The 22557-nt window shown below is 40.3% G+C and overlaps 2 protein-coding genes and 1 long non-coding RNA gene across 7 annotated transcripts in view; 2 read left to right on the forward strand and 1 right to left on the reverse strand.

Annotated features, from left to right (window-relative positions):
- LOC131958404 (uncharacterized) overlaps nt 1-4536 on the forward strand; it is a 37544-nt gene extending 33008 nt beyond the window's left edge. Inside the window, exon 3 of the long non-coding RNA XR_009389234.1 lies at nt 4425-4536. This is a non-coding gene — a long non-coding RNA (uncharacterized LOC131958404). The remainder of the gene's footprint in view (nt 1-4424) is intronic.
- Nucleotides 4537-8312: 3776 nt separating this feature from the next.
- LOC131958403 (uncharacterized) overlaps nt 8313-22557 on the forward strand; it is a 31358-nt gene continuing 17113 nt past the window's right edge. For 2 of the 5 annotated variants that reach the window (XR_009389233.1, XM_059323418.1), the window contains exons 1-2: nt 8315-8476; nt 13881-14208. Coding sequence is in view for 4 of the 5 variants with exons in the window: in XM_059323418.1 (XP_059179401.1) it covers nt 13986-14208 (223 nt within the window). In the remaining variant the exon portion in view is untranslated. Of the gene's footprint in view, nt 8477-11572; nt 11635-13880; nt 14209-22557 lie in introns of all 5 variants that reach the window. The other 3 variants (XM_059323416.1, XM_059323417.1, XM_059323415.1) reach the window with 3 other exon arrangements.
- On the reverse strand, nt 10015-13603 carry LOC131958409 (histidine-rich glycoprotein-like). Its single transcript, XM_059323427.1, has 2 exons — nt 13491-13603; nt 10015-10894 (listed from the first exon to the last, which is right to left on the reverse strand). The coding sequence occupies exons 1-2, from the start codon at nt 13601-13603 to the stop codon at nt 10015-10017; spliced, it is 993 nt and encodes a 330-aa protein (XP_059179410.1).

The raw sequence follows: 22557 nt of genomic DNA on the forward strand, positions 1-22557 counted from the left end.
CACACAACTGTCCCCACACAACTGTCCCCACACAACTGTCCCCACACAACTGTCCCCACACAACTGTCCCCACACAACTGTCCCCACACAACTGTCCCCACACAACTGCCCCCACACAACTGCCCCCACACAACTGCCCCCACACAACTGCCCCCACACAACTGTCCCCACACAACTGTCCCCACACAACTGTCCCCACACAACTGTCCCCACACAACTGTCCCCACACAACTGTCCCCACACAACTGCCCCGACACAACTGTCCCCACACAACTGTCCCCACACATTCCCCCCCCCACACAACTGTCCCCACACAACTGTCCCCACACAACTGTCCCCACACAACTGTCCCCACACAACTGTCCCCACACAACTGTCCCCACACAACTGTCCCCACACAACTGTCCCCACACAACTGTCCCCACACAACTGTCCCCACACAACTGTCCCCACACAACTGTCCCCACACAACTGTTCCCACACAACTGTCCCCACACAACTGTCCCCACACAACTGCCCCCACACAACTGTCCCCACACAACTGTCCCCACACATTCCCCCCCCCCACACCTGTCCCCACACAACTGCTCCCACACAACTGTCCCCACACAACTGTCCCCACACAACTGTCCCCACACAACTGTCCCCACACAACTGTCCCCACACAACTGTCCCCACACAACTGCCCCCACACAACTGCCCCCACACAACTGTCCCCACACATTCCCCCCCCCCCCCACACAACTGCCCCCACACAACTGCCCCCACACAACTGTCCCCAAACAACTGCCCCCACACAACTGCCCCCACACAACTGTCCCCACACAACTGCCCCCACACAACTGCCCCCACACAACTGCCCCCACACAACTGTCCCCACACATAATTGTGGCTGTGATTACAGGATATTTGTGGCTGTTAGGTGGGTGGCATATATTTGTCGAGATGCCATGTTAAACAGCTAAAAAAAGCGGGAAAAATACACGGACACAAGCTTGGCTAAACACCGTCTAATTTTCATTGAGAAATGTGCTCTGACGTCACAAGATCTGCGGACGACAACCCAGACCAGTGAGCCAATGGTCAAGGGCTCTTGTGAGGCCAGGCTTAATTTTCCCGCTCATTTGCGGCAGGAAATGATCCTGATGGTGTCGCTGGGGGCGGGTCGTCGGGGCGTGCGTCTCCATTCAACTTATCAGGGGGGGGGGGTGGGATGTGCGTCTCCATTCAACTTATCAGGGGGGGGGGTGGGATGTGCGTCTCCATTCAACTTATCAGGGGGGGGGGGTGGGGGGAGTGGGATGTGCGCCTCCATTCAACTTATCGTGGGGGGGGGGGGGTGAGAAGAGTTTCTTCCAGGCATCTCTTCGGGCGGGCTTCGCCCTCCCCCCCCCCCGAAAACATTCTACCGCCCGCCCCCCCCCCCCCCCGAACGAAATGAAATTTATATACTTTATATAGAAAATATATACTTTTAATAGTGTCCCCCCCCCCCCCGAAGAAAGTCTAGCGCCCCCCCCCCCCGAAAATTTCAAGTGCCCCCCCCCCCCCCGGAGAAAAGGGTCTGGAAGAAACACTGGGGGTGGGATGTGCATCTCCATTCAACTTATCATAGGGGGGGGGGGTGGGGGGTGGGATGTGCGTCTCCATTCAACTTATCGGCGCCTATGAAATGGTTTCACAAAACATTTTTTTTTCAAATGTAATTTTTCAAAATTATGTTTTACACTATAATTTAAAATAAATCGGGAGTGATTTCCCCTAAACTTTCTCTTATCTAATATATAAAGCTCAATTCTGTATGTTGACATACTTAGATGGATTTAAGTGTTAGATAATTAAAGTCCTTATGGTCTAAATTTATGAGTTAAAAAATTACTGTTGAAAGTGTTGGGAAAAAGTTTTAATTTTTCAAACTCATAGTAATAATTGTCGGCATGTTCATTAAACACAATTTAAAAAAAATTACAAAAATTCTAATTATGTCTGAAAATTATTTATATTTAGTCCTATAGCACTTACTTCCCTTTGATAAATTAGGAAAACACAATTACTTCCCTTTATAAAACCATTGCATTAGTGGAAAAGAATTTACTTTTTATTACTTTGTTTTGGTGTTGGGAAAAAAATAATTACATAATTAGCGGGGATTGATCAAGTGCAAATGTTGTAGGTATTTTACGGATAAGCTTGGAGTATTATAATTGTTCATTAAATTGAAACAGGCGCGTTCGTTTAAGTGAGTGCAAAAGACTATGAATAAGTTGGGGTACTATAGTCGTTTATTAAGCTAAAACAGGCGATTCCGCCCCGGGCTAGACTGTGAGCACTTTACGTTTATGTTCGCGTTAATGTTTTCTTTGTGTTAAGGTTGGGTTTGCGTTAGTGGTTGCGGTTTGATGTGGTTCGTTTTTGTTCTTTCTTTTTTCGTTTTTGTTTGTGTTTTTTTCTTTGGGTTTGTATTTGTGTTTTTGGTTGGTTTTGCGTTTGCGTTTGGATTTGGTTTGTTTTCGTTTGCTTTTTCGTTTTTTTTGTGTGTGTTGTTATTGGTTGGTATTGGTGTTTGTGGTTGTGGTTGGGTTTGTTGTTAGGTTTTTGTTTTCGTTTGTATTTGTAATTGTGTTAGCGTTATGTTTGCGTTTTGTTGTTTTGGTTGGTTGTGGTTTGGGTGAGCAATGCCGGGTTTATGATGATGATTACTAAACACACAGGTAATGGTCTTTAACAGAAAGGTTTTTCATAGAAGCCAGAGCAGGGCCTGGCCGGGACGGCTAGATCTTATATAAAAGGTAGGGTGTGGCACTTTCAGCGCAAAATTATTAGTAGTTGTATTAATATTTTTAAAAATAGAATAGAATCGAGCAGGGGCGTAGGGGGGGGGGGGGGGTGGACCGCACCGGGTGACACCATTTAAGGGGATGACACCAAGGCAAAAAATAGTATATAGAGAAAAATGATAATTCCACTTAATTAAGTGATTAATTCAATTGTTAAATAGTCTTTTAAGAGGTTCAAATCGAAAGTTTGAGGGAGGGGTGGGGGTGCAAATCGAAAATTGAAAGTTTCTCCTCGGGAAGGGTCGCTACGCCGCTGGGGGGGGGGGGGGGGTGACACCATTAAGTGCCGCACCGGGTGACACCCGACCTCGCTACGCCACTGGAATCGAAAAAAAAAAATAAGCGCGCATCAAAATAAACGTGAGTGTTGTGTGCATAATTGAGCGGGAAATGAGTACTTTATAAATGACACATTGACTCATTGTTCCAAAATGAAACAAACATCTAAATAAGTCACCTTTTATGTCACAGTGCATTGTCATCGATTCTTGACCTGCGTGAAACACATCGGTCCGGCAGAAGTGATATTTTTTGAGAAATGGGAAACACCGTAAAGAACTACTTCCGTTGAGAAATCACTCAAAAGTTGACAGAATCAAGAAAATAAGATCTTATATCATGTACTTAATTTCGTTGAACTAACTGAAATAGTACGTATGTTATCTGTATTTTAGAAACCGGAAATAGAGTAAGGTACCACTTCCCGATATTGGAGGTCATTCAAATTTTGAGAAGAATCAAACTGTAAGATATTATAATTATATAATTTCGTGTACCTAATTAAAACAGTACTTAAGTAATCGTATTCACACAGATACAGTAAGTCACTTTATGTTACCGGAAATCGTCAAAAGGTTATGTTAGATGACAACAGGTTGTGTTAGATGACAACAGGTTGTGTTAGATGACAACAAACGGTTGTGTTAGATGACAACAGGTTGTGTTAGATGACAACAAACGGTTGTGTTAGATGACAACAGGTTGTGTTAGATGACAACAAACGGTTGTGTTAGATGACAACAAACGGTTGTGTTAGATGACAACAGGTTGTGTTAGATGACAACAGGTTGTGTTAGATGACAACAGGTTGTGTTAGATGACAACAGGTTGTGTTAGATGACAACAGGTTGTGTTAGATGACAACAGGTTGTGTTAGATGACAACAGGTTGTGTTAGATGACAACAGGTTGTGTTAGATGACAACAGGTTGTGTTAGATGACAACAAATGGTTGTGTTAGATGACAACAGGTTGAGTTCGATGACAACCGGTTGTGTTAGATGACAACAGGTTGTGTTATATGACAACTAATGGTTGTGTTAGATGACAACAGGTTGTGTTAGATGACAACAGATTGTGTTAGATGACAACAGGTTGTGTTAGATGACAACAATTTTGTCTGACTTACTTGTTGTATGAAAACAGACTGGGAGACTGTCTAGTTTACCTGAAGACGTTTCTTTAAACTCTATCCAGCAAAATGTTTGCATCCTGTGAGAAATCAATCGAAATGTATACATTAATTTATAAAATGCTAAGTTATCAATGAAATGCAGAGATAAATAAATTAATAATTTTTTTTCTCGAGGTGGCATATTAATTAATATCCTACATTTGAATTAGAATTTTGAACAATTGACCAATCATCCTCTTGTGTTGGCACGTTGCCTGTATGTCGCAGTTGGACAGGTGGTCAACATCCAACCTAGGTGATAAACTAGTCTAGTCTAGTCTAGTCTAGTCTAGTCTAGTCTAGTCTAGTCTAGTCTAGTCTAGTCTAGTCTAGTCTAGTCTAGTCTAGTCTAGTCTAGTCTAGTCTAGTCTAGTCTAGTCTAGTCTAGTCTAGTCAACTCTAGTCTAGTCTAGTCTAGTCTAGTCTAGTCTAGTCTAGTCTAGTCTAGTCTAGTCTAGTCTAGTCTAGTCTAGTCTAGTCTAGTCTAGTCTAGTCTAGTCAACTCTAGTCTAGTCTAGTCTAGTCTAGTCTAGTCTAGTCTAGTCTAGTCTAGTCTAGTCTAGTCTAGTCTAGTCTAGTCTAGTCTAGTCTAGTCTAGTCTAGTCTAGTCTAGTCTAGTCTAGTCTAGTCTAGTCTAGTCTAGTCAACTCTACTCTAGTCTAGTCTAGTCTAGTCTAGTCTAGTCAACTCTACTCTAGTCTAGTCTAGTCTAGTCTAGTATAGTTTGGTAGCAGGAGATATAAACGATATATATATATATATATATATATATATATATATATATATATATATATATATATATATATATATATATATATATATATATATATATATATATATATACGAAAATATCATTTTTAAAAAAATATCAATGTACATACCTATGTCTATTTCTGATAACGCCATATATTTTATCACACAAGGAGGGTCAGAGAATCCACAAGGATGAAGAAAAAGACGGAAACACAATAGCATGGCTCAAAGAAATTGAAAAAAAGGACATTACAATGTTCGGGAAAAGTCTGAAAAAAAATGAAAAAAAAAATACACACAAGTATGGAAGTATGCTGTAACTGGCCTATGGTTCCCCGGGAGCCGAAGAAGAAGAAGATCTGTGTCTATGCACCTCCCCTAATGTCCCCATCAAATGTGGCATGTGTGTACATGGAGAGACAACTTGACAGATTCAGTGCAAGCCAGGTGCAGCAGAGTTGTCGATAATGGTTGTACATGACAAAACGAAACATCTGTGCTAACGTTTGCTTCTACTAAACAGGGAGATGAGGGCGCTTTAATTGTCTGCTGTACAGGCAACAGGTATGTTAACATCTACATATGCTCTGATATGATGGTGGGGGGAGGGGTGGTACAGGGGGAGTAGTTTTACAGGTGGGGGGTGTGAGATGGGGTGGTTAGGGGATGATATATGGCAATATTGCAAATACTGGTGGTTAGGGGATGATATATGGCAATATTGCAAATACTGGTGGTAACAGCTGGTTATATGACGTCACAAAACGTTATAGTATATTGGGAGTGGGTTGAAATATTTTAAATTTTGTTGTACATTTTGTGCATGATCCTTGCAAACGGTCAACTGTAGGGACAGTTGGAGGCTGTAGTGACCAGTGTGACGTAGTAAGGGTTTAGGGTCACGGGGACAGTTGGAGGCTATAGTGACCAGTGTGACGTAGTAAGGGTTTAGGGTCACGGGGACAGTTGGAGGCTATAGTGACCAGTGTGACGTAGTAAGGGTTTAGGGTCACGGGGACAGTTGGAGGCTATAGTGACCAGTGTGACGTAGTAAGGGTTTAGGGTCACGGGGACAGTTGGAGGCTGTAGTGACCAGTGTGACGTAGTAAGGGTTTAGAATCACGGGGACAGTTGGAGGCTATAGTGACCAGTGTGACGTAGTAAGGGTTTAGGGTCACGGGGACAGTTGGAGGCTATAGTGACCAGTGTGACGTAGTAAGGGTTTAGGGTCACGGGGACAGTTGGAGGCTATAGTGACCAGTGTGACGTAGTAAGGGTTTAGGGTCACGGGGACAGTTGGAGGCTATAGTGACCAGTGTGACGTAGTAAGGGTTTAGGGTCACGGGGACAGTTGGAGGCTATAGTGACCAGTGTGACGTAGTAAGGGTTTAGGGTCACGGGGACAGTTGGAGGCTGTAGTGACCAGTGTGACGTAGTAAGGGTTTAGGATCACGGGGACAGTTGGAGGCTATAGTGACCAGTGTGACGTAGTAAGGGTTTAGGGTCACGGGGACAGTTGGAGGCTATAGTGACCAGTGTGACGTAGTAAGGGTTTAGGGTCACGGGGACAGTTGGAGGCTATAGTGACCAGTGTGACGTAGTAAGGGTTTAGGGTCACGGGGACAGTTGGAGGCTATAGTGACCAGTGTGACGTAGTAAGGGTTTAGGGTCACGGGGACAGTTGGAGGCTATAGTGACCAGTGTGACGTAGTAAGGGTTTAGGGTCACGGGGACAGTTGGAGGCTATAGTGACCAGTGTGACGTAGTAAGGGTTTAGGGTCACGGGGACAGTTGGAGGCTATAGTGACCAGTGTGACGTAGTAAGGGTTTAGGATCACGGGGACAGTTGGAGGCTATAGTGACCAGTGTGACGTAGTAAGGGTTTAGGGTCACGGGGACAGTTGGAGGCTATAGTGACCAGTGTGACGTAGTAAGGGTTTAGGGTCACGGGGACAGTTGGAGGCTATAGTGACCAGTGTGACGTAGTAAGGGTTTAGGGTCACGGGGACAGTTGGAGGCTGTAGTGACCAGTGTGACGTAGTAAGGGTTTAGGATCACGGGGACAGTTGGAGGCTGTAGTGACCAGTGTGACGTAGTAAGGGTTTAGGATCACGGGGACAGTTGGAGGCTATAGTGACCAGTGTGACGTAGTAAGGGTTTAGGATCACGGGGACAGTTGGAGGCTATAGTGACCAGTGTGACGTAGTAAGGGTTTAAGATCACGGGGACAGTTGGAGGCTGACCAGTGTGACGTAGTAAGGGTTTAGGATCACGGGGACAGTTGGAGGCTATAGTGACCAGTGTGACGTAGTAAGGGTTTAGGATCACGGGGACAGTTGGAGGCTATAGTGACCAGTGTGACGTAGTAAGGGTTTAGGGTCACGGGGACAGTTGGAGGCTATAGTGACCAGTGTGACGTAGTAAGGGTTTAGGGTCACGGGGACAGTTGGAGGCTGTAGTGACCAGTGTGACGTAGTAAGGGTTTAGGATCACGGGGACAGTTGGAGGCTGTAGTGACCAGTGTGACGTAGTAAGGGTTTAGGGTCACGGTGGTGACAAGAGCGGCACCAATACAAGGAATATATTGTGTGAGACGGGGGGGGGTAGGGGGGACCGGCTGGGGAGTTGCATGTAGACTCTGAATTGCGAGGGTTACTGAATTGTGAGGGTTACTGAATTGTGAGGGTTACTGAATTGTGAGGGTTACTGAATCGTGAGGGTTACTGAATTGTGAGGGTTACTGAAAATTGAGGGTGAGTGAATTGTGAAAGTCAGTGAATTCTAACTTTTCTTCTAGACTTTAGAAACCTGGTTCTGGGTGATCATACGTGGAACAGTTTGAGAAGTTTAAAATGTCCGCACTGAAATAGACTTTCTATTACTTATTTAAAAAATGTCCTGAATTAAGTAGACTTTCTATTACTTATTTAAAAAATGTCCTGAATTAAGTAGACTTTCTATTATTTAAAAAAAATTCCTAATTGAAGTAGACTTTCTATTATTTAAAAAAAAAATCCTAATTGAAGTAGACTTTCTATTATTTTCAAAAAATTTCCTGAATGAAGCAGACTTTCTATTATTTTCAAAAAATTTCCTGAATGAAGCAGACTTTCTATTATTTTCAAAAAATTTCCTGAATGAAGCAGACTTTCTATTATTTTCAAAAAATTTCCTGATGCAGGCGTAGGTAACCGAGGCAAGCGGAATGTTTTTACCTCATAAAGTGGGACGATTATCTCCCCATTAATTTAGCTTCTAACAGGTTGGCGGTCCAGTACAGTGTTCAGGTGTTGTGTTCAGGTGTTGTGTTCAGGTGTTGTGTTCATCCCTGTTGTGTTTGGTGTCTGAGACTACCGCGAGGTTAAACAACCGCTGGCTAAGGTTAAGAGAGGAGTTTACATTGTGTTTGGTTCTTCTATTTCATCGACGTCAAGGTAGGTAGGGGGGGGGGTAGTGTATGTGGGTGTATGTGTTTTAGTGTGATGTGATTATATGTATATGTAGGTGTGTCAGTTTGTGTATGACAGTTTGCGTGTGTTTTTGTGAATTCAATTTTGTTTGTTTGCGTGTATATATATATATATATATATATATATATATATATATATATATATATATATATATATATATATATATATATATGCATGTGTGCGCGTGTAGGCCTATGTTTCGTACTTTTTAAGTTTATTTGATACACACGTTTTTGATTGTTTATTAAAAGTGTAAAAATTCAATGTTGCATTAACTCGAGTCACGCTGTTGTTGTAGGTATTGTTGTTGTTGTTATTATTGTAGGTATCGTTGTTGTAGGTATTCTTGCTGTTGCTGGTATTTTTGACATAGCCTGACGTTATTTTAGTGCTTACCAAAGTTGATGTTCTGAATGTGTTCGAATGGTGAGCTCAACCACTTCATACAGGTGGAACAAGGGAAACAACCAACACACTGGTGTTTTTCTAACAAATAGAATACAAAGGTCAGTATCCACGGGACTTGGTCAGTCTAGACGTGGATAATCTGGACATGGACAATCTAGACGTGGATAATCTGGACATGGACAATCTAGACGTGGATAATCTGGACATGGACAATCTAGACGTGGATAATCTGGACATGGACAATCTAGACGTGGATAATCTGGACATGGACAATCTAGACGTGGATAATCTGGACATGGACAATCTAGACGTGGACAATCTAGACGTGGACAATCTAGACGTGGATAATCTGGACATGGACAATCTAGACGTGGATAATCTGGACATGGACAATCTAGACGTAGACAATCTAGACATGGACAATCTAGACGTGGACAATCTAGACATGGTCAGTCTAGGGTTAGGGTTAGGTCAGTCTAGACGTGGACAATCTAGACGTGGATAATCTAGACGTGGACATCTAGAAGTGGTCAAGCTATTAGCAAACTGCAAACAGAATAAGACAGAGGAGCAAATTACTAAGACAAGCTGTCTTAAAGTAAATAAAACAGAGTCGGAGATTCCTTCAACATTCAAGGGAGAGTACCGAGACAATTTATGCCCGCCGCACGAAGAGTTGTGTCCCATGCAAGACGGATGATTGAGTGAGGGGCGATAACCCCAGCTAGGTACTAGAGCTGTCACTAATGTCATGCGCACACGCTACTAAATCTCCAACTTCCTGTCTGTGAGCCACACACCGACTTCCGTATGCGATCTTCAGACTTCCACCAACATTGACAGGTTAGTGACGTGTCGATGACGCGGGGATGAGGTCATACGTCACTAACAGTGGTGTTGACGTAAAGATAAAATAACACGTCCTTTCCTTGATGAATCATTAATTAATTAATTAATTAATTAAAGGATCTTGACTCAGGACCCGTGTGTAGCTGTAGCCTGTGGTAGGTGCAGTAGACACAACTAGCTGAGGACATTGAACCAACCTTTGGGAACCTCTGGAAGAATTTGGTTCTTTGAGGGCGTCATCTAGTTTAAGTTGTGTCATGTAGGTTGTTGTGGTGGTCGTACCTCTTGTGTAGGTTGTTGTGGTGGTCGTACCTCTTGTGTAGGTTGCTGTGGTGGTCGTACCTCTTGTGTAGGTTGCTGTGGTGGTCGTACCTCTTGTCATGTAGGTTGTTGTGGTGGTCGTACCTCTTGTCATGTAGGTTGCTGTGGTGGTCGTACCTCTTGTGTAGGTTGCTGTGGTGGTCGTACCTCTTGTGTAGGTTGCTGTGGTGGTCGTACCTCTTGTGTAGGTTGCTGTGGTGGTCGTACCTCTTGTCATGTAGGTTGCTGTGGTGGTCGTACCTCTTGTGTAGGTTGCTGTGGTGGTCGTACCTCTTGTGTAGGTTGCTGTGGTGGTCGTACCTCTTGTCATGTAGGTTGCTGTGGTGGTCGTACCTCTTGTGTAGGTTGCTGTGGTGGTCGTACCTCTTGTGTAGGTTGGTGTGGTGGTCGTACCTCTTGTCATGTAGGTTGCTGTGGTGGTCGTACCTCTTGTGTAGGTTGATGTGGTGGTCGTACCTCTTGTGTAGGTTGCTGTGGTGGTCGTACCTCTTGTGTAGGTTGCTGTGGTGGTCGTACCTCTTGTGTAGGTTGCTGTGGTGGTCGTACCTCTTGTGTAGGTTGCTGTGGTGGTCGTACCTCTTGTGTAGGTTGCTGTGGTGGTCGTACCTCTTGTGTAGGTTGCTGTGGTGGTCGTACCTCTTGTGTAGGTTGCTGTGGTGGTCGTACCTCTTGTGTAGGTTGCTGTGGTGGTCGTACCTCTTGTGTAGGTTGCTGTGGTGGTCGTACCTCTTGTGTAGGTTGCTGTGGTGGTCGTACCTCTTGTGTAGGTTGCTGTGGTGGTCGTACCTCTTGTCATGTAGGTTGCTGTGGTGGTCGTACCTCTTGTCATTAGTGTGTGTGTTGGTCACATTGGGTGTGTGTGTGTTGGTCACATTGAGTGTGTGTGTGCCGGTCGCATTGAGTGTGTGTGTGTGTGTGTGTTGATCACATTGAGCGTGTGTGTTTGTCGCATTGTGTATGTGTGTCGGTATAAACATCACTTAGAGCAGATTTTTTACATCTCAAGACATGTCAAGGAAACGTGACGTCTTGGGCTAAAAATAGACTGGACCCGGTCGACTTCTCTGGTCACGTGACGGCCTTTAATATTTGGAGTTTTTTTTTGTCTAGGGCTTTTTATTGTTTGGGTCTATTGCAGGTTTCATTCAGGCTTGTCTAGTTTGTGGATTTTATGTCAGGGTTTTGTTGTCAATTGTTTTTTGTTTCTGTGAGGTTTCTGTCTGTATGTTGTGTGGCGATTGTGTGGTGATTGTGTGGCGATTGTGTGTCGATTGTGTGGCGATTGTGTGGCGATTGTGTGGCGATTGTGTGGCGATTGTGTGGTTTACTGTTGGAATAATTGTCCGAGTGACGAAATGAATAATGAATGTTTGTTAGTGGGCGAAGCTGCAGCTTCTGACAGTTTTGACAGAGAGGGGGTGGGGATGGGGGGGGGGGGTGTCTGAGTGTCTGTATAAAACTTACGACTTTCTCCGCTGTCAGATTTCTACACACATCTCCGCGTGTCACGTGGATTTACGAGCTACACAGTCTTGGATTTGTTGGTTAGCGGTTTTTTTTTTTTGGTGACACACCTGTATGAAAACATGTGACACACACATGTGGGTTACTGTAGTATCTATTGGATACCTTTACTAATATTTAGGAAGATACCCACGCTTTTCTTTATAGTTATTTAAATAGTAGTGTATCATTTATTTTCTACTTTTTAGTGCATTATTACATAAAAGCTTGTTATTAAAACGTTTTTATGACATTTTTTTTTAGTACTTGATATGTTTTTATTTGCAATAGTTACATGACTAAAAACTATTGCGAACCTATTGAACGTGATGACGCGCTATTGAAAGTGATGACGCGTGTGGGTTAGTTGGATAAGTCTACCTACTAATTTGGTCAAAATTAATTTTAATTAACTCATAAAAAATTAATTAGGCATCCAATTAAGTCAAATTAAATGTCATGTTGCATTGTCTTCATGTCTTGACGCACGTACCAACTACGAAATGTATCTGTCAGTTAGAAGGGTCCGTGAAGTGTCCGTAATTGCGCTCGGGCGTTTCGATTTAGACTGACGACAGACTGACGAGGAAGTGAGTTAAATAAAAGCTTGTAAATTTTTTTCATAAAAACGTTTTAATAGCAAGCTTTTATGTAATAATGCACTAAAAAGTAGAAAATAAATTATACACTACTATTTAAATCACTATAAAGAAAAGCGTGGGTCACTTTAGTATCTATTGGATACCTTTACTATGTTTAGGAAGAGACCCACGCTTTTCTTTATAGTTATGTAAATAGTAGTGTATAATTTATTTTCTACTTTTTAGTGCATTAGTACATAAAAGCTTGTTATTAAAACGTTTTTTATGAAAAATTTTTTTAGTACTTTACATGTTGTTATTTACAATAGAGTTTCATGACTAAAAACAATTGCGCGCCTATTGAACGTGATAAAGCGCTATTGAACGTGATGATAGAAATGCCTACTAATTTGGTCAAAATTTAAATTAATACATAAAAAATTAATTAGGCATCCAATGAGTCAAATTTAATTTCAGATTGCATTGTCTTCATGTCTTGACCCACGTGCCAACTGTGAACCGTATCTGTCAAGAGGAAGTGTCCGAATTTTCGCTCGGCTGTTTCGATCTAGACTGACGACTGACGAGGAAGTGAGTTAAATTAAAGCTCGTAAAAATCATGTCTATATCCCGAGTTCCCATCCCATGATGTTTTATATAAGAATATTCGAGAAAGTTTAGGGGAGATCACTCCCGGTTTATTCTATCCGTTGTACAAACACCCTTTAATACAATTGGAGGTTTCTTTGTAAACTACGGTCTTTGTACATACTGAACGCATTATTGTAATAAATCCTAATGCCTTTAAAATGTATTTAAAAAATAATTAAAACCCGAAAAACACCGCATAATGCACGCAATTTTGTGATCTATTTTTCCGAATGACTTTATTTCTGTGTATTTTTCCGTATGACTTTATTTCTGTGAATTTTTCCGTATGATTTTATTTCTGTGGATTTTTCCGTATGATTTTATTTCTGTGTATTTTTCCGTATGACTTTATTTCTGTGAATTTTTCCGTATGACTTTATTTCTGTGAATTTTTCCGTATGATTTTATTTCTGTGGATTTTTCCGTATGATTTTATTTCTGTGTATTTTTCCGTATGACTTTATTTCTGTGAATTTTTCCGTATGACTTTATTTCTGTGAATTTTTCCGTATGACTTTATTTCTGTGAATTTTTTCCGTATGACTTTATTTCTGTGAACTGTTTCCAGTCATTATTTAATTTATTTGCGTGTGTGTGTGTGTGTGTGTGAATTTCCCTGTGATTTTTTTATTTATTTCTCAACTCTGTTCGCCAGACCACATAACAGACACATGGCAGACAGGGGTGTACACATGGCAGACAGGGGTGTACACATGGCAGACAGGGGTGTACACATGGCAGACAGGGGTGTACACATGGCAGACAGGGGTGTACACATGGTATGCATCACCTGGGCACCACACCTGTATGTCACCTGTATGTCAACTACATGTCACCTGCCAGACGAACACGACATGGATTATTTCGTCATTATGTTCGCGCCACTTCTGTCGTCAATATCCGCAACTAATTCAAGATTAATGTCCCTTTGTTCTAAATTTAGCCTGCCACTCCATGACGTCATAGCATGAGTCAGACCACGAGTCGCTCGCTCCATCTTTGTCAGACCGGGTTCTAATCCACTCCACTCTCACACGGTTGTCTGTTTTTTTCAGAACTGCTCTCAGCCTTGAACTTGGCCACACGTGCAAGCAGACGTAACTTGGATTCTAAAATTAGATCATTGACTCACACACAACAGAAGCACGTGATACCCACTGATGATGAAACTCCACATGTCAAGGTCGACTCACCTGTCCCCGTGTCTCCTCTTATTGGTCAGTCTGCTGACCTTGAGGTCACAGGTCATGTCCTTCAAATACCACGACTTCTGCCTGACCCCGCCCATAGACATGAAGACCAGGTTCCCCCTGTACCGCCTTGATGTGGACACAAAAACTGAGGGGGTGCCCTGGGCCTACCGTCAGAACAACACCCTCACAGGTAAGTCGTTCATCAGGCAAGTCTGTCTAATGAACATTTCTAATCACTGACCTAATTAGCACATTCTTATCAACAATTCTAATCACTGACCTCATTAGCAAATTCTTATCAACATTTCAAAACACTGACCTAATTAGCAAATTCTCATTAACATTTCTAATCACTGATCCCATTCGCAAATTCTTATCAACATTTCAAATCACTGACCTAATTAGCAAATTCTCATGAACATTTCAAATCACTGACCTAATTAGCAAATTCTTATCAACATTTCAAATCACTGACCTAATTAGCAAATTCTCATGAACATTTCAAATCACTGACCTAATTAGCAAATTCTTATCAACATTTCAAATCACTGACCTAATTAGCAAATTCTTATCAACATTTCAAATCACTGACGTAATTAGCAAATTCTCATTAACATTTCTAATCACTGACCCCATTCGCAAATTCTTATCAACATTTTATATCACTGACCTAATTAGCAAATTCTTATGAACATTTTAATTCACTGACCTAATTAGCAAGTCCAATGAAAATTTTAAAATCTCCGCCTGAATTAGGCATGTCTAATTAAAATTTTAAAATGGACGCCAGATTAGGGAAGTTAAATTAACATATTTAAATCGTCACACCAATTAGGTTGGTTTTATTCCAATTTTATCTCTTGTGACGTTTTGAATTCAGTCAGATGTCATATTCAGTCAGATGTCATATTCAGTCAGATGACATTAACTTGATTGATTGAATGACAGTTTGAATAAAGCAAATGTGTTTGGTGTGTTGAGCATCAAATATCAATTATTGTCTCAACCATCACGCATCAAATAATGTCACAAACATAAAATATCAAATAATGTCACAAACATCAAGTATCAAGTAATGTCACAAACATCAAATATCAAATAATGTCACAAACATCAAATATCAATTAATGTCACAAACATCAAATATCAAATAATGTCACAAACATCAAATATCAATTAAAATAATTTAATGTAGACTTGGACTTTACGGCTGAAAACATTTTCTTCAATTAGAGCCGGTTTAAAAAAAAACAAATTGTCACTGTCAAATTGTCACTGTCAAACTGTCGCTGTCAAACGGTCACTGTCAAACTGTCACTGCCATATTGTCACTGTCATGCTGTCACTGTCATACTGTCACACTTGCCACAGTTTACACAAAAACTAACACATGACACTTACACACTTCTATGACAGACAATAAGAAACATACAAACACATTGTTTACGTGCAAGATATCATCATGTTGTAAACTAACATCCACGATACAAATATTTCTGTAAACAAACATCCACGATATAAATATTTCTGTAAACAAACATCCACGATACAAATATTTCTGTAAACAAACATCCACGATACAAATATTTCTGTAAACAAACATCCACGATATAAATATTTCTGTAAACAAACATCCACGATACAAATATTTCTGTAAACAAACATCCACGATACAAATATTTCTGTAAACAAACATCCACGATATAAATATTTCTGTAAACAAACATCCACGATACAAATATTTCTGTAAACAAACATCCACGATACAAATATTTCTGTAAACAAACATCCACGATACAAATATTTCTGTAAACAAACATCCACGATATAAATATTTCTGTAAACAAACATCCACGATATAAATATTTCTGTAAACAAACATCCACGATACAAATATTTCTGTAAACAAACATCCACGATACAAATATTTCTGTAAACAAACATCCACGATATAAATATTTCTGTAAACAAACATCCACGATACAAATATTTCTGTAAACAAACATCCACGATACAAATATTTCTGTAAACAAACATCCACGATATAAATATTTCTGTAAACAAACATCCACGATATAAATATTTCTGTAAACAAACATCCACGATACAAATATTTCTGTAAACAAACATCCACGATACAAATATTTCTGTAAACAAACATCCACGATATAAATATTTCTGTAAACAAACATCCACGATATAAATATTTCTGTAAACAAACATCCACGATACAAATATTTCTGTAAACAAACATCCACGATATAAATATTTCTGTAAACAAACATCCACGATATAAATATTTCTGTAAACAAACATCCACGATACAAATATTTCTGTAAACAAACATCCACGATATAAATATTTCTGTAAACAAACATTCACGATACAAATATTTCTGTAAACAAACATTCACGATACAAATATTTCTGTAAACAAACATCCACGATACAAATATTTCTGTAAACAAACATCCACGATATAAATATTTCTGTAAACAAACATCCACGATATAAATATTTCTGTAAACAAACATCCACGATATAAATATTTCTGTAAACAAACATCCACGATACAAATATTTCTGTAAACAAACATCCACGATACAAATATTTCTGTAAACAAACATCCACGATATAAATATTTCTGTAAACAAACATCCACGATACAAATATTTCTGTAAACAAACATCCACGATACAAATATTTCTGTAAACAAACATCCACGATACAAATATTTCTGTAAACAAACATCCACGATACAAATATTTCTGTAAACAAACATCCACGATATAAATATTTCTGTAAACAAACATCCACGATATAAATATTTCTGTAAACAAACATCCACGATATAAATATTTCTGTAAACAAACATCCACGATACAAATATTTCTGTAAACAAACATCCACGATACAAATATTTCTGTAAACAAACATCCACGATATAAATATTTCTGTAAACAAACATCCACGATATAAATATTTCTGTAAACAAACATCCACGATATAAATATTTCTGTAAACAAACATTCACGATACAAATATTTCTGTAAACAAACATTCACGATACAAATATTTCTGTAAACAAACATCCACGATACAAATATTTCTGTAAACAAACATCCACGATATAAATATTTCTGTAAACAAACATCCACGATATAAATATTTCTGTAAACAAACATCCACGATATAAATATTTCTGTAAACAAACATCCACGATACAAATATTTCTGTAAACAAACATCCACGATACAAATATTTCTGTAAACAAACATCCACGATATAAATATTTCTGTAAACAAACATCCACGATATAAATATTTCTGTAAACAAACATCCACGATATAAATATTTCTGTAAACAAACATTCACGATCTATTTATTCTGTCCACATGCCAGCAAGTTTTTTTACTGGAAGCTCCAGATTTAGACCGTTGACGTCACATATCTTTATACGACCCCTATAGTGACCACGACCCCTATAGTGACCACGACCCCTATAGTGACCACGACCCCTATAGTGACCACAACATCCCCTATAGTGACCACGACCCCTATAGTGACCACGACCCCTATAGTGACCATGACCCCTATAGTGACCACGACAACATCCCCTATAGTGACCACGACCCCTATAGTGACCACGACCCCTATAGTGACCACGACCCCTATAGTGACCACGACAACATCCCCTATAGTGACCACGACCCCTATAGTGACCACGACCCCTATAGTGACCACGACAACATCCCCTATAGTGACCACGACCCCTATAGTGACCACGACCCCTATAGTGACCACGACCCCTATAGTGACCACGACAACATCCCCTATAGTGACCACGACCCCTATAGTGACCACGACAACATCCCCTATAGTGACCACGACCCCTATAGTGACCACGACCCCTATAGTGACCACGACCCCTATAGTGACCACGACAACATCCCCTATAGTGACCACGACCCCTATAGTGACCACGACCCCTATAGTGACCACGACCCCTATAGTGACCACGACCCCTATAGTGACCACGACCCCTATAGTGACCACGACAACATCCCATATAGTGACCACGACCCCTATAGTGACCACGACCCCTATAGTGACCACGACCCCTATAGTGACCACGACCCCTATAGTGACCACGACAACATCCCCTATAGTGACCACGACCCCTATAGTGACCACGACCCCTATAGTGACCACGACCCCTATAGTGACCACGACAACATCCCCTATAGTGACCACGACCCCTATAGTGACCACGACCCCTATAGTGACCACGACCCCTATAGTGACCACGACCCCTATATTGACCACGACCCCTATAGTGACCACGACCCCTATAGTGACCACGACAACATTCCATATAGTGACCACGACCCCTATAGTGACCACGACCCCTATAGTGACCACGACCCCTATAGTGACCACGACCCCTATAGTGACCACGACCCCTATAGCGACCACGACAACATCCCCTATAGTGACCACGACCCCTATAGTGACCACGACCCCTAAATTGACCACGACCCCTATAGTGACCACGACCCCTATAGTGACCACGACCCCTATAGTGACCACGACAACATCCCCTATAGTGACCACGACCCCTATAGTGACCACGACCCCTATAGTGACCACGACCCCTAAATTGACCACGACCCCTATAGTGACCATGACCCCTATAGTGACCACGACCCCTATAGTGACCACGACCCCTATAGTGACCATGACCCCTATAGTGACCACGACCCCTATAGTGACCACGACAACATCCCCTATATTGACCACGACCCCTATAATGACCACGACCACTATAGTGACCACGACCCCTATATTGACCCCAAATTTTCCCTATACCGAATCATCGACTTTTCAATTAGCAGAACTGAGCGTGTGTTGCCTAGCAACAGACAGACCTGTCCTCGTTCAGACAATCGAGGCCTAAGAAGCGGCTTTAAATATTTCACCGGAAGTGTGCTATTTATAGCTTTCAGATTAACATTTTATCCCTAGCCTGGCGCAGAGACATATCCTTAGAACATGGTACAGTTTCATATGGCAAGGGCAGGATATGGTACATAGGATGTGGGATATCGGATGGGATATGGTACATAGGATGTGGGATATAGGATGGGATATGGTACATATGATGTGGGATATCGGATGGGATATGGTACATAGGATGTGGTATATAGGATGGGATATGGTACATAGGATGTGGGATGTAGGATGGGATATGGTACATAGGATGTGGGATATATGATGGGATATGGTACATAGGATGTGGGATATCGGATGGGATATGGTACATAGGATGTGGGATGTAGGATGGGATATGGTACATAGGATGTGGGATATAGGATGGGATATGGTACATAGGATGTGGGATATAGGATGGGATATGGTACATAGGATAGAATTTGGTACATCAGATAGGATGTGTTTTATTGGATAGGATATGATAAATAAAATATTTGGGAATGTATTTAAAGAAAGGTGGTTGACATGTGTTTAAAAGTAGTTTTATACATTTTCACACTCTCGTAGAACATTTTCACATTCTCGCAAAACATTGTCACACTCTCCTAAAACATTGTCACACTCTCCTAACACATTGTCACTTAAAACATCGTCATACTCTCGGATGGACGGTCAGTTAAATTAGGATGGACGGTCAGTTAAATTAGGATGGACGGTCAGTTAAATTAGGATGGACGGTCAGTCAAATTAGGATGGAAGGTCATTTAAATTAGGATGGACTGTCAGAAATTAGGATGGACTGTCAGAAATTAGGATTGACCCTCGCGTCAGTAGTTACTAATAATTCATTAAATATCATTCAATCGTTTGTTGGAAAATGTAGTTATACAAACTTTAGTGTGCAGTAAAATGTGGTTATACAAAGTTTAGTGTGCAGTAAAATGTGGTTATACAAACTTTAGTGTGCAGTAAAATGTGGTTATACAAACTTTAGTGTGCAGTAAAATGTGGTTTTACAAACTTTAGTGTGTGGTTTGTGTTGGACTTTACTCAAGATTGCTTGTAGCCTATTATGTCGCTTGACCTACTTTTTTATTACCGTCGTCATGGTAATGATGGCTGCCGGAAACGATGATACCGTGATTTCGTTTTTTTTTCAAACAATGTTTGATGGTCATTTCAGAAATATATAATTAAAATCTAGTTTTAACAATTGACGATTAGTGTTTGATGCAAACGTGCCATTTGTACATTATTACTTTCTCGTATATACGAAGTATAGAGAAAGTCTTGTAATCGTGCAAAAAAAAAAATCGAGATTTTTACAAATCTCGACGTTTTACATCTCACTGACACGGAAAAACATAATTTTGCAATCTTGTCCGTATGTCTGTGTGTCTGTCTGTCTGTGTGTCTGTGTGTGTGTAAACACGATTACTTGAGTACCGTTACAGCTAGGTTGCTGAAATTTCATATATAAGTATTTTATCAAAATCGTAGATTCGTATCAACTTTTGAGCGATTTCCGATAACCGGAAGTGGTACTTTTTCTACTTTGAATTTTTCAAAAGCCTATAACTTGAGTATTGTTTCAGATAGATAAATGAAATTTCACATTTAAGTAAAAGATCTAATTCTCTACCTTCTGTCAAATTTTGAGTAATTTCCGTTGACCGGAAGTACTAATTTACGCTATTTCCGATTTCTCAAAAAAACGCATGTAAATTTATAAAGTACTAATAATATTGCGCACTATTATGCACATTTTTTTGTGTTCGCTTGGTGCGCAATTCTTTATTCTATGAGATTCTATTCTATTTTTTAAAGTTTAAGTAATTAAAAATCATGTCTATATTCCAAGTTATATAAGAATATTCGAGAAAGTTTGATGTACACATCTCTGTCCATCTACCAGATTTATTTGATGTACACATCTCTGTCCATCTACCAGATTTATTTAATGTACACATCTCTGTCCATCTACCAGATGTATTTGATGTACACATCTCTGTCCAGATTTATTTAATGTACACATCTCTGTCCATCTACCAGATGTATTTGATGTACACATCTCTGTCCATCTACCAGATGTATTTGATGTACACCTGTCTCTGTCCATCTACCAGATTTATTTGATGTACACATCTCTGTCCATCTACCAGATTTATTTGATGTACACATCTCTGTCCATCTACCAGATTTATTTAATGTACACATCTCTGTCCATCTACCAGCTTTATTTAATGTACACATCTCTGTCCATCTACCAGATTTATTTGATGTACACATCTCTGTCCATCTACCAGATTTATTTAATGTACACATCTCTGTCCAGATTTATTTAATGTACACATCTCTGTCCATCTACCAGATGTATTTGATGTACACCTGTCTCTTTCAAGTATTTAAAACTTGTTTACACATCACGTTCTAATACACGCCTGAATTTGCATAATGAACATACAATAGTCACGTGACACCAACAAATGTGGGCGGTGGTCGGGTAAGCTCTGACGTCAGCTGTAAGACAAACTAAACAAACTAATTAGAAAATTAAATTGGCCTCTTTGCTGTGAATACGTAATGAAGACGATATTTCAATCTGCACTAAATGCCAAAACTTTTCTCTAGAACAATTTACGGTGTTAGCTTCATAGTTGTGTGGTGTGTGGTGTGAGGTGTGTGGCTGTCGTGGTGTGTGGTGTGTGGTGTGTGGCTGTCGTATGCATGTGTTGTGTCACGTGTGGTGTTTGTTGTGTGGCGTGTATTGTGTGGCGCCGTGTGGAGTGTTAATTACACATCATGTGGGCCAACACGACAGTTCAAGTAATATACATGGGTATACTAGCCGTCCCGGCCAGGCCCTGCACTGGCATCTGTGAAAAACTTATCTGTGAAGGACCGTGACTTTTAAGCAGTATATACCCAATCTTTCCTGTGTTTAGGAACTATTTCACGTTTCTAATTAAATGTCTATATGCAAATATGGACGTTTGATAAAATAACACATAACACATAATCCTAAATCTAACTCTAAACTTAACCCTAACCCTTACCACAACCAATACCAAAACTCAAACACACCCCCCCCCCACAAAAACAGTCATAAAAGTAAACACAAACACCACCAAAAAACAAACACTTAACAAAATCATAAACGCGCCCTTCCGGGTGCGCTGGCAGACGCTTCTGATTATATTTAGTGAACGACTCTAATACCCAATCTTATCTGCAAACGGAAAGATAGAAGTAAACATAGAGGACATTTAGGAGCGGCTTCTATTGATTAAAAATAATATTTAGTAAACAGTACGTTGAATGTATACAAATAATAAAGGGCAGTATTTAAGATATGTGTGTTTTACCTACTACATTGCACTTTATCAATACATGCTAATTATACTTTTTTCAACAGTAAAAAATATTAATGAAAATAAATTTTCTTTCCAACGTAATTTTTATATTTTTTCAAACAAAACTAGAAATTTTGTAAAGGTTAATTGATTTATTTTAATTTTGTTCTTTGCACATTACGTCACTCAAAATGA

The sequence above is a fragment of the Physella acuta genome, unplaced genomic scaffold (assembly GCF_028476545.2).
Source record: "Physella acuta isolate Inbredline_101_S28 unplaced genomic scaffold, ASM2847654v3 ptg001326l, whole genome shotgun sequence".
Classification (NCBI taxonomy): domain Eukaryota; kingdom Metazoa; phylum Mollusca; class Gastropoda; family Physidae; genus Physella; species Physella acuta.